Here is a 13,825-nt window from a genome sequence, read left to right as displayed (position 1 = left end):
TGTTCGTCCTGTTTTTAGACCCAGCCGCCCAGTAGCTTACACGATGGAGGAAACCGTGAGTCGCGAGCTCGACCGTCTTGAGGAGTTGAATGTCACCACTCCTGTAACTACTGCCGAATGGGCAGCTCCAGTGGTCGTCGTGCGCAAAGCCAACGGATTTGTTCGTATTTGCGGCGACTATTCGACGGGACTGGCATTAAAATAGCTCCTACAGCCTTTCAGCAATTGATGGACATAATGCTATCCGGTATCCAAGGCGTTTCAGTGTTCTTGGATGACATCATCATCGGAGGTCCATCCGAGGCGGAGCACGACGCAGCCGTAGTACAAGTTTTGAATCGGATCCAGAACTACGGGTTCACACTGCGAGTGGAAAAATGCCACTTCAGGGTTAACCAAATTAAATATTTGGGCCACATTATCGACAGCCATGGATTACGGCCTGATGCGCAGAAGGTTGAAGCTATTCGCAAGTTGCCGGAGCCAATAAATTTAACCGAAGTAAGATCGTTTTTAGGGGCCATAAACTATTACGGTCGGTTTGTACCCAACATGAGAAATTTGCGGTATCCATTGGATCAGCGTTCGGCAAAGTTTGGCCAAATACGGCCCGCCGCAACATTCAATCCGGCCCGCCAAAGGATTTGACTGATTTTGAAAGATGGGAAGCAATGATTCGTACACAAATTACTGAAGATCTTCTAGTTTACCATATTAAACCATCGTACTTTTTAACTTTTAATTAAAGATACTGGACGGTCCATCATTCCATAGTACTTTAATTAAAACTTGAAAAAGTACAATGGTTCGAACTCGAGGTCAATATCCCCGTAGCTTTTTCATGAAAAAATATGCCATTTTCGACTGGCTGTAGAAAAAAGTAGGAAAGATAATTTATTTACATTTACATCTGTTCAAAGGGAATTATTTCAGATTACTTGCACAAATATGTTCAAGACTTTGCGAATTGCCTTTCATCAGTAATAAGGAATTTTTACCATGGTGGACGAAGACATGCATGATTTAAGTTCTACCTTCGATTTTCATCAATTAATCGTAAGTTTTCGCTACAAACTTGTTAGAGTAGAATTTTTGCATCACGTTGGCGTAGAGAAATAAATCGATTGGACACAGGTGAGGGATGTTGGGCCAGTTTTCGGACTAGGGTGTTATATCGAAATTCTGTCGAAATTCACCTGAAATGATTGCATTGAGTTTTTGCGTAATTGTTTGCCACGGCGAAGCCAGTGCACAATGGGCAGTTTAGAACAAATTTCGGGATAAAATTATTTTTGCAGAAATTGTTAGTTTTTATCGTTTGTAGTAAAGTGTTATGATAGTAAATAACATTTTATATGTAGTTTGCATCCATACCACCAGGTGGCGCTACATAAAATAGTGTTTTAAGAGATTTTTGCTTTGTTTTTTTTTAATTTTGTGTGTTTTTTCTTGTATTTGTTGTTTCTAATAGTATAAACCATTTTAAAATATACTGTGATGTTCCAGAATATATGAACAAAACATAATAATTTTGAATAAGATAATATTTTCTGCTTTGTATAGGACAATGGTAGCTAATTCTCATCACTTTTACTCACAGGTAGTACAAATATTAAAAATGGACATACACAACCTAGGTGGATGCTATTACAAGCTCCTAACGTCTAATTCACATTTCTAAAGACAAAAATAAAGTCATTTCAATAATTAGATAGAGGAGATACATTGAAATGAAGTAGTTCCCAAATTCGTAATGAAAAGCTGCACATATTTTTGTCTTTGAAGGTTAAAATTTTAAATCTGTTGTTTAAAAAAATAGGAATTACACATTTTCATGGGCATTGATATCACACAATATTCATCCAATACTTTTCCAAGTCCTGAACTGCCTTCAGAAGAAAAAATAAAAATAAAAATCTGATGTTCTTGGTTTTACAACTACAGTGAACCCTCTCTTATTTGATACCTCTCCAATTTGAAAAACCTCTCTTATTTGAACATTTTGCACAGTCCCTTGATTTCCAGTATATTTTTGTTCCTTTAATTTGGAAAACCTCTGAAATCTGTGTCCCTTTTATTTGTGTATGGTGTTGCCATGGTTATTGAATGATGTATTCTCAAATTGGCAATCCTGTTCGCAGTTTCCTATAGCAACAGTTAAGGCTGCATACTAAATGTTCTGTCTCTTTCTTCTTTGGATTGACCTTTCATTCACTTTCCACCTCTGTAATTTGAAAACCCCTCTTATTCGACAGTCCCATCGCCTCTCAAATAAGAGAGGGTTCACTGTATCTGAAAAATCAGAATTCAACTATAGCTACAAACAAAGTATTTACTTCATTTGTAAACTTAAACCCTGTTTTTGTTTTAGCGTGTGTAGCTACTGATATTGAACTGGTTAACGAATGAGAGTAATACAGCTCATTATACAAAATGTCCTTCTGGATGCATTTTCTTTCTTGCAAAATATTCTTTGTAGCATATTACCCTCTATCCTTATATTTAGTTTGTCATGACTTTTGGGAGTTTCTTCTCCAAAAACGGCAATAGATGCTGGTGTATTCATAATTTTTTGCTGTTATGCGTATAATTTTAGAATTATTTTCCTTACATCCGTCTATAATCTGGAGCAGGACCAAAAGGTATTTGGTTCTGATTTGCTTCATTATATTTTATAATAAAGTTAGGTTAGAATAGAAATTTACATATTAGATAAGCACATGAGCTGAAACTAAGATACACAGCTTCGTAATGGAAATTGAAGGTAATCAAAAGCACGTAGAATATATTTTTGTGTAATACACTAAATACGCTACACTAGGCACCTATGGAGCCGCCTAGTTACGCATGTGTCTGTTTTTAGAAAAAGTTGATGTGAAAAAACTTCAATAAAACTCGCGTTCGCAAACTTTCGCAGAATATTTCTTCACAGATTGATAGTATATATATTACACTATTATGTGACATATATGAGACAACGCCACTCTACGCCACTTCCATAATGGCATCAAGTCAAAAATTAAAATGATGGAAATTTTCGGGAAGTTTTTTCAGTTATTATCGTATATTTTTGCAAAAAATTAATTTAACTCAAAATCTTTAATATATTTATAAAACTGGCTAAATATCCTTTTTAAAATGTCTAATTTTATCAAAATCGGTTTATATTTGAAAAAGTTACAAAGGTTCAAAGTTTTCCAAAAAAGTGAAAAAATTTCTGCGTTTTTTAACAAGTCTCGACTTTGAGAGGTCTTTTCTAGAGAACCAGAAAAGATAAAGAGCTCATATTTGGTATTTTTCTTAGTTTAACCCTTAGTATTAAAACCTATTATTTGGAATTGCGCTTTTACAAAGTTGATTTTTTGAATTTCATCCCGGCAAATGCCCATTGTGCAGTGGATGCGATTTCTAACTTTACTGTTTGGTGGGTTGCATCGATATCCCGGTCCAGCTAACGCAGTAATATAGCCACTTGACCTGACCCTCTGTCTTCATTTCAACTTCATTTGAAACCTCAAAAATGAACCTGGGCTTTCCTTCGATGCTTTGATTGTTGCCTAATGGTGCCAAGATGTTGGTGACCAAAATGCCAAAACGGGTATTACTTATTCTATACGACGTCCACAAACTTTCGCACGGAGTTCATTTTGGACGCTATGGGGTGCCATTCTTTGATCGCGGACGCTTTTGATTCACTGTTTTGGCTATCATGCTTAGAGTTCGACTGATTTTGTCAAAACTAATGAGATACTACTACTCCAAGTACAATTAACGTTTTGTTAGTGCGGGAAAAGATAAACCCATGCAAAATCGACAATTGTTGTCCATTTTTTAATGTAACCGTTATGTAATTTTAACATTATTTTAACACCACAATAAGACTATCGGAATGAAGGTCGCATACGAAATTTTATGATTTATATATTTGTAATGTTTTTTTTCGCCTGTAATGATTGTTTTGAAAATGCAAACCAAAGTATATAAAAAGTTTTTCAAAAAATATTGAGAACCATATCAATTTTGTGAGCAACGGTTCAAACCTGATCCGATCAAACAAAAGCGACACAAAAAGCTCAACAACGATTTTTTAGCAGAATCTAAATATTTGCTGTTGTTACATACATAGTTAAGGAATGTAATGCTAGTCCGATATTTTTTTCCTCCCACCACCCACTTCACCATCGATGTTCTCATAGACCGCTATAGGACAATACAACTTTTAATGGCGTATCCTTGGTTAGTGTTGTAGAAAACAACGAGGTCGGCGAAAAGTGACAAATTGTTGTTTACAATTTGTGTTTATTGATAAGCGGTTGACAGCCGAACCGAAACGTCGCCGATTTGCCGTTACCAGAGGGAGCAGAAAAAACATCGCCGCGCGAATCGAAAAACGGCCATCGCGCGAGCGCCATGAGATCAAGTCAGAAAGCGTAAGAAAGCGTACGTGAAATTTGTTAACCGATCCGCCGCGAAATTTACTTTGCTACGTTGTAAGATTTAGAGCAATAAAGTAGTGCAGTAAACTACGAGTTAAAAGATCACGTTTTAAGTTTGAGTTGAAGAAACAACTTTGCTTCTAGAACAGTTATTGAATGAGAAATACTTTTCATTAATCAGAAATTTGTAGATTTTTCTCTTCAAAGATCATGGTTTGCATTTTTCGTCGAGTAGAAATTTACTTAAGACCCTTCTGTCTGCCAAACCATTGGGTCGCGGATGGTATGGTGGTGATTTTGTAACCTTTACTTTATGTTTTTCCAAGAGCTCTCTAAACATCTCTTGATTGAGTGGTGGACCATTATCCGATACTAACTCCTTTGGACTTCCAAAATATGCGAAGATTGACTCTAACTGCTCAATAATGTCTGACGCTTTAGATTTGTTCAGTAGTTTCACATCGATGTATTTTGTGTACGCATCTACTAATATCAAAAATGTCCGTGACTCAAAATAGAATAAATCAATATGTACTCTTTCAAAAGGTTGTTCTGCTCTTTTCCAACTCATAATCACAACTTATTTGGCTACCGCTTGTCGTGCTTGACAAACCTCACATATTTGTACATATTCGATAATGTCCTTATCCTTTTTTTACCACAAATATTACCTTAGGAGCATTCGAAAAATTCCCTCATGATTACCATGACACTGATCCAGTACATATGTTATTATCTTTTTTGACACTATACCCATTATACCCTTTCATTGTAGTATAATACATCTTCTTCATTTCCATAATTATATCTCATTTTGAAATAAGGACTCATGTTTGACTTGAGTTGTTTTGGCCACACCTTTTTAACAAAGACATTTAGTTCGCATATTTCTTAATAATCTTTTTGGCCACCTCTTACCATTTTGCTAAGAGCACCACTGTAGTATATTAGTGATTTACAAGCATCTAAACATATTTTTATATGAAAAAAACACCATAATGATGTAAAACGCTTGTTATTTAATAGCTTCACATCAAAATTTATCAATTTTGCATCGAAAATGTGCATTTTTGCCTTATGTCCTTAATTGGTACAACTTAACAACGATATACCAATTATCGCACTAAGGCAAATGTACCAATTATCCAATTATGGCCATAAGGAGCACTTCCTGTTGTATAAACCAATCCATTTCCTTTTAAAACGTCCTAAAGTATTTTAACATAAATTATAAACTGTATTCTGATCATGGTTTTCATTAGCAACGTATAGGTTGGTTTTCATTAACAACTATCATTTATTAATTATTCTGGTTTTAAAATCAGTCCTCAGAAGAGCCGACACTCGTTAGCTTTTTTTGAAGACCATTGCGGTTAAATATTAGTGATTTTTAAAACTTTTCATCAAAATTTTAATTTGAAAATTTAGTATTTGGCAATTATTACTATAAACTTAACGAATCGATTTTAAAATTTATAAACAAAGTTCAACTCAACTGTCAAAAATGTTCGCATTGTCATGTTCGCCATGTTCTGTCATATTCAGTGTAAACAATGTGTTATGCTATTTGTTGTTAAAAGGTGTCTCCTACATTCACTAGTGAAGAAAAAGCACGTGCTATCTCTCAAATACATTGCAAAATACGTTTTTAATTCAATAACAAATAAGCATTCCAGAATGGGACCTACGAGTGAGCGGGAACAATAGTTGAACGAAGCAATCTCCCAATGCATTGAATCTATTGATGCAGGTTCAACTGCATACGCAGCCTCCAAACGATTTGGAATTACAATATCTACTATCCGCTATAGACAAAAAAGGCAAAGCCGGGTCCAGAATCTGTGCTATCTTCTCAAGAAGAACAGATTGGAGCAGATTGGTTAAGTAATATGCAAGATCGCGGCTTTCCTGTTACGCGTAGAGCTTTGTTGTTAAAGATGAAAGAAGATTTTGAAGCAAATCCGGATCGAGTAACTCCATTCCGAAACAATCAACCAGGAAAATACCATTTACTATGTGCTTTAAATCTTTAACAATTTTTAGTCTTTACTTACGTTAGGACGCAAATGGCTGCGCAACTATATGAAATGTAATTCAGGGTTTTCTTTTCGTACGCCAGAAATATTATCTTCGGCTAGTAGCCGAGTGAGCGAAAATAATATCCGTGGATGGTTTCAAATGATAACAAGCTGGCTAACAAAAACGGACTGCACGAAATATTAGAGATTATTTTCTACACAAAAAATCAAAGGAGGTTATTGCCCGAATTGGATCTTGCAATGTGTATGAAGCAGAGCAAGCGGCTGCTAAGCAAAATATAACTGTAATGTTTACATTTGAGCAAATGGTAGTATAGTAAATCCACACGTTATCCTCTCTTATTTTTATCGTGAATATGGTCATCCGCATATTGTATTGGCTTCCATGCCTTAATATCTTCAGTAGAAGCCAATGGATTGAAATGCTTAGACGGACTCGATAGAATTTACAACAACGACGACGTCGTTAACGACGATTTTACATCGGCTTCTTCATCCAAAAAGATGGATATCGTAGCTCCTTTGGATACTTATATATCAATAGATATGACAGATTACGAAGAAGGCTCTTATATATTATGCAATATACTGCCTTCGACATCTTCCACTGAACCACAAACTACTAGTACGGATTCTTCAGAACTACCCGAAATGATGGATTATGGTAAGTAACCATTAAAACATCGCTGTATTTTATAAAGTTTAGTCTTGAATTATTAAATAAACAAATTATAATTCTCACTGTTTCTTTTTCTGTAGTGGATGCAAAAATCTTAAACAATCATGATCTCAAAGAAAAGGAAATTGAGACTCAATGCGAAAATGGAAAAGGCGCATCATTGGTTATTGGTACACGCCGACTTTCAGAGGTATTGAATGTACCACCTACGCCTCACCGTTGTGGTAGACATAGAAATTATAAAAATTCATTTCAACCTGTATTAACAGCTAAGGAACGAAGAGATGCACTTCTTAAAGTAGAAGAGCAAAAAGAAAAAGAACTGCAACAAAAGAAAGTAAGAGCCCTACAACGCCAAGAGGCCAAAGAAAAACGGGAAAATGACATAAAGGAACATTTAAGGAAAATCAAAGACATCTACACCAAAGGCTAATTTAGCGGACAAAACATTAGAATGCGCAATTAAAATAGCTTCTAGGGCTGAACAATTTGATCAAACCCATTTATATGCTACCAAATTCATCAATAGTTCCTTATATTAAAATGTAAAAGTTATGAATCATATTATGAAGTAATATTTAAGTGAATTAAATGCAATACATGAACTGAATGAAATAAATAACTGGTGTCAAATGTATCACAAAAAACTAGAGCAATGAAACCGCGTTTAAGTCCCGCTATGCAAAGCGACGGAAGAAATCATGGTGTTCGGAGAATTCTCTGATGCCTTCCTTTTCTCTCCAACGGCAAATTTGTCAAGCAGCTCGTCGAGCTACCCGTCCCAGGCTCCGCCTCATACCCCTCGCCTGAGCGCGCTGTCGAAGATTTGGATTAGACTAGTGTTGGGCATTGTGCGCGAGTGCGCCCTGTGCGCACAGCACACCTCATTGTGCGCACTGCACAGCACACTTTGTACTGTGCGAGCACACTTCGCACAGTGCGCGCACTTCGCACTTTTCGCACAGTGCGCGCACTTCGCTCTTTTCGCACAGTGCGAGCATACTCCGCACGGTGCGCGCACTTTTCGCGCAGTGCGTGCGCACTCCGCACTTTTCGAACACTTCGCACAGTGCGGGCCTTTTTCGCACACTGCGCACTGTGCGCGCACTTTTCGCACAGTGTGAGTACACTTCATACTGTGCGAGCACACTCCGCACAGTGCGCTTACTTTACGCACAGTGCAAGCACAGTCCGGACTTTTCGCACACTTCGCACAGTGCGAGCACAGTCCGGACTTTTCGCACACTTCGCACAGTGCAAGCATGTTTCGCAAATTTCGTGCAGTGCTTCACTTTGTACTGTGCGAGCACACTTCGTACCATGTTACAGGAAGTCAGGTGGTGTAGTACTGAGCATATTTTGACAAACCGCCTTTAAGCATTAGCATCAGTTAGCATTAGCGACTCTGATCCGTTGGTGCAACGAGTTCAAGTCGGGGCGAATCAAAGGTCCATAAATCGCTTGCACACATTCATACCACACACATGCCCATCGCCCCCCCCCCCTCTCGCGCTGTCCCATGTCCCCTTCTCTTCAGTTAATCACAAAATTTGAAAAAAAAAATTGAAGAAAAGAAAATTGTAATTCAAAACATGCGCTGCTATCGCAAGCCTGCGACGCGAATAACAGTTTTCGCGTGAAACCAGCTGTCTGTTTTATTGCACAATCGCAAAGCGGTGGCTCCGAGTACAAGCACAGACACGATTCATCTCAGCCAAATTCAAGAGAAACCTCAACCCACTGGAGCGTCCTTTACCTACGACCTTCACAGTTCTAAGTTGTTTTAAAGAAACGCGTGCTTGATGTCAGCCGATTTTTCCTGATAATTTCTTCGGCTACGGACCGCTGTGTTGATATTGTGTTTCGGGGCCTTTAAATTTTTGTCTGAGTGTGTTGTATCCTTGTGTTTCTGTAACGGGTTTTCGATGGTGGTCAAGCGCAGCGTTCTGTGCATTCGATTCTCGCAGCAAATGTCTTTGCGCGGTTTCGGTGTGCTCGTGCACCGGCCATCCACACTTGCAAAGAATTATGTTGTTTCTCGCTCTACCCAATGCCTTGGGCCAACGATGATTAAATTGTATTGATTTCAGCAGTGCGCGCGAGTTTCAGCGTTCTGCGCTTTTGCCATGCGTAAAAGGGTGGAAAAGAAGAGCGAGGAATGAAGTACAGCGTAGAAGGGGGCTCTTAGATTGAAAAAATATTGTCTATACCCTTTAAAGGATTCGAAACAGGTGTATGTCAAATCGATGGAGTTTCCAATATTTGTATGAATCTACACATGATTTCTGTTGGGACCAATAATAGCCATCGTGGATGGGCGGACGGAGTGGGGGGGAGGGGGTTGGGCTTGAAGAGGTCAGGTGTCCGCCAAGTTCATTCACTGTTAGACGACCCCGATCGCTGAGTAAATGAACTCTAAGAGAAAAAGCTGACACTGGTCGTGTGGTCGTGGTCTTTGTGTACGTACCACCATGGTACAAAGTGTGCTCGCACAGTGCAAAGTGTAGCAAGTGAAGCTTGCACTGTGCGAAGTGTGCGAAAAGTGCGGAGTGTGCTCGCACTGTGCGAAGTGTGCGAAAAGTCCGGACTGTGCTCGCACTGTGCGAAGTGTGCGAAAAGTCCGGACTGTGCTCGCACTGTGCAGAGTGTGCGAAAAGTGCGCGTAATGTGCGAAGTGTGCTCGCACTGTGCGAAAAATGCGGAGTGCGCGCACAGTGCGGAGTGCGCGCACAGTGCGGAGTGCGCGCACAGTGCGGAGTGTGCGCGCACAGTGCGAAATGTGCACCGCACACTGAGATGTGCGTGCGTGTGCGCACAGCACACCTAATTGTGCTCTTTTTCCCAACACTAGATTAGACATGGGCAAAATGATTCTTTGGGACGATTCGAGCGAGCTGGCTCTTTTGCTTACTGCGAATCACGAGCGAGCGGTGATTCGTCCGCTCGCGCTAGCCATACCTTTAATTGGACAGGAGATATAGGTGATATTTTTCGTGAGGTATTGCTGAATTAATGCAGGTTGTTATCGAATAATAGAGTATACAGTTAATGGTGAGAAAAAATCAATACACAAAAATACACATTTTTTACATCTTCGATGGGAACAAAACAATCACTAATGAGTTTTCATTTCATTAATTGTGATCCCCATTTTTTCATCCGTGGCATCCGTTCATTAATGAAATAATGATCTTTTTAGCAGGAATAAAATAATAATCAGGAAGAAAAACAAAATGTCACTCTGTGAACGAATGTTACACAAATCATTATTATAGTGAGTCTTTAAGCAATAAGGCAAAGCTGTCCTCCTGTATAAAAAAAATACATAGCGTAAGGCAATTGGAATACTTTTTTTCTATTACAAAACAACTGATATTCTTTATCGTAATGACTGGTTTTCTGCAGCGAATACAACGAAGAAATTTTGACTAGGTAATATGTATTATAACCACTATAAATCCGATTTGTGTATGTCGAAATATACCTTGCTTTTTAAAAAGCAGCTGTTTATCTGCGACTCTACAACCTAGCTCGCGAGTGCACTATCTATCAAAAATACGCAGTGAGAAGAACAGAGTAGCTCGCGAGCGGCTTGTATACTTAAAATCCATGCAGAAAAAACTGCCGAGCTCGCGAGCGCACTGCCTACCCTGTTTTTTTCTGCATGGATTTTGGATAGGCAGTGCGCTCGCGAGATATACAGTCAGTGCAAAAAGTATTCGTCTAGCTGAATAGTTTGCAGAAAAAGGCGAATTATTGCCGCAATAGGCATGGAGTAGTAAAAGTAATGATGAGGTTTGATTAAGGGACCATCAATACACACGTTTTGCTAAAAAATAAGCATTTAAGTAGTGTAATAGCAACCAAAATACGTAAAAAACTAAAAAAAAGTAGTTTAAGGGGCGCGCAAAAAGTATTCGTCCATCAGACTTTTGGCGTAATATTTGTATGAAAACAAAGGTTATGGAATAAAAAAAATGTCCTGATCTTGTTTCTTATTGCATTTATGACTATTGGTGACTACTTGCACAACGCAAGAACTCATTTGAACCATTAAATAGGCGTATTTTTGATCCACTCATCCTACAAGACTTGTTCCAATTGTTCTCTGGTATAAATTTTGCATTTCCGGACTACGTGGCCAAGTTTCATTGAAAAAAGGCAACTAATATCATATTCAGAGTCTACTAAATCTTTTTCATCAGTTTGGTTTCAGCTGGTTTGGCGTTTCGGGCAAATGACAATGCCCTGTATGTTCTCCAGCTCGACTGTTCTTGAAACATGTGATACATTTTAAGTAAAATTTCTCAGAACTGGGACTCAAAGTACTTAAAAACTGCTTAAATGCTTAAGTACTTAAATAACTAAAAAGGTCCTTGACCCTTGATGGTCCCTTCATCAAATCTCATCATTACTTTTATCGCCCCATACATATTGCGGCCATAATTCGCCCTTTTCTGTAAAATATTCAACTAGACGAATACTTTTGGACTGACTGTAGATAGATTTTGATTTTTTTCTCGGGGCAACTAGTTTCAAACGAGCTTTTTTATATTTTTTGATGCGAGCGGGCGAATCATATTTTTCTGGAATGAAGAGCGGCGAGCGCCCGCTCACTACTGGGAGCGAGCGAACCTTATGATTCCCGATCTTCTTACCCATGTCTAGTTTGGATGTGTTGGTGCGTCAGACGGCCAATCGCTGTCAGCCGTCCTCCGTGATTTTTCCCAAGGAGGAATATAGAGGAGGTATCTTCTTAGCGTTTGGCATGTTGCCATTTTGGAAATCAGTTTGACAACTGCCGTTGATTTTTGTTTACCAACAGAATCTACACACACAGTGATGATGCTGCTCAAGCTACAGGCACAATATCAGTCGAAGTATCTTATTTGAACTATTTTGTTGAAAGAAATAATCATTAGATGATTATACTTTCCTTCATCTTTGTTATTATAGGAACCATAAGCCTTGCTTTTTCTGTCTGCGAGTTTAAACTAGAGATGGGTTCTGCGGATCGCACCCACGGTTCCGCTCCGGTTCCGGCAAGTATGATACCGATTCCGATTCCAGAGAGAAGGAATCGCTAGTTCCACCGGAATCGTCCGGAATCGTCCGGAATCGTCTGAAATCGTCTGGAATCGTGCGGAATCGTCGTAATCGTCCGGAATCGTCGGAACAGTCGGGATTGGCCGGAATTGGCTGGAATCGCCCGGAATCGACCGGAATCGTCCGGAATCGTGCGGAATCGTAGTCAATCGATAGTAGTGAATAGTGGAGCCGATTCCGGTCGATTCCGACTGTTCCGACGATTCCAGACGATTCAAGTTCACGTTCCGGCCGCCGCGCATATGTCAATGCTGTCTGTCGTACATTTAAGCCAGGAATGTCGCGCACTGAGTTCCTCAATATCGTACGATATGGACGCTAGCATCTTGTGTTACTGTTTGTATCTATTTGTATTAGGTTATGCACTGAATAAATGACATGAAATGAAATGGAATTCCGACGATTCCAGACGATTCCGGGCGATTCCGGGCGATTCCGGGTGATTCCGACGATTCCAGACGATTCCGGACGATTCTGGGCGATTCCGGGCGGTTCCGGCTTGCCGGATTGAACCTACCCTTCGGAACTGGGTTCGAAATTTGTTGGAATCGTCCGGACCCAGTTCCGCTTTTTTGTGCGTTTTGCCCAACTCTAGTTTAAACCTTATCACACTCAATATGAACGACAGGAAAGATTCATCGGGTGGATAGTGATGATAAAGAAGGGAAATTCCCTAACTTACGGCCGGGTGAAGGTGAGCAAAATGATAGACCTGAATCTGGAAAATGTCCTGCTGCTGACGCAACAGTTCTACGACGATACATAACGACATCGAAATCATGCTGGGCACTGCAGTAACGAAGCAGGACGGTGCCATTGGGACATTGGCTACCACATCTGGTAGTATCAGGCGCACATTTCGACTGATTCAAATCCTGGCCGACCTACGATTGATGGTGCCTACTTGTGCAACGTGTGCGTACTGCGTACGGCGGCCGATGCCAAGCAGGTCAATGAGCAACTCGCGTTAGAAAAGAAGGTGGCCATACTGTCCAAGAGCTTCATGGGACTCGAGGTGGCTGCCTATTGCGTGAACTGTCTTCTGGCGATTATCACACTGAATATGAAAGAAGCGGCTTGTAACGTGAAGCACGTAGTAAAGATCGATATGTACCATGTTCTGTTGATCCTGATCGTGAACCGATGTGCGAAGAGTGATATGTAGGAACCCACATGTGCAGAACACGATAATAATTTTATAACTCACACCCGAGTAGTGAAACACAAGCATTTATTATACAAGCCCATGCATCGCGAAAATAGATGCCTCCTGTAGGAAAGGACTCACGACCGTCAACAACAGATGTTTTCAGAACGCAAACCATATCTGAAATATTGTACAATGGGCGCGAGGGTGTGTTGTTCGATTAGTCTAGAGTTAAAGCCAGGATACTATTAAAATTTCGTAGATCTTCATCCGTCATTCTAGAAACGAGAATCATACATAATAAGCTTTCAATCGATATCTACATAGCATCAGAAACTGTTGGGTAAATAATAGATGATATTTCTTAGATGAACTTATCTTTGAGGTCAACCAATAATATATTTTCTCGGTTATCAAT

At 39.5% G+C, this 13,825-nt stretch overlaps 1 protein-coding gene across 1 annotated transcript; it reads left to right on the top strand.

The window, feature by feature from the left end:
* The first annotated feature begins 43 nt into the window (after positions 1–43).
* On the top strand, positions 44–13,425 carry LOC120901055. Its single transcript, XM_040308759.1, has 3 exons — positions 44–164; positions 257–501; positions 13,105–13,425. Exons 1-3 carry the CDS (start codon positions 44–46, stop codon positions 13,423–13,425), a joined length of 687 nt encoding a protein of 228 aa, XP_040164693.1.
* The last annotated feature ends 400 nt before the right edge of the window (positions 13,426–13,825 follow it).

This window comes from Anopheles arabiensis, chromosome 3 (assembly GCF_016920715.1).
Source record: "Anopheles arabiensis isolate DONGOLA chromosome 3, AaraD3, whole genome shotgun sequence".
Taxonomy (NCBI): domain Eukaryota; kingdom Metazoa; phylum Arthropoda; class Insecta; order Diptera; family Culicidae; genus Anopheles; species Anopheles arabiensis.
This window is presented reverse-complemented; position numbering and strand designations above follow the sequence as displayed.

Bases quoted from the DNA above. Each gene is read 5' to 3' on its own strand.
- LOC120901055 (XM_040308759.1), top strand. From the start codon at position 44: ATGGAGGAAACCGTGAGTCGCGAGCTCGACCGTCTTGAGGAGTTGAAT. The intron at 165-256 runs GTATTTGCGGCG...CCGGTATCCAAG, and splicing joins CAAAGCCAACGGATTTGTTC to GCGTTTCAGTGTTCTTGGAT. The intron at 502-13,104 runs GTAAGATCGTTT...CACATCTGGTAG, and splicing joins AGCCAATAAATTTAACCGAA to TATCAGGCGCACATTTCGAC.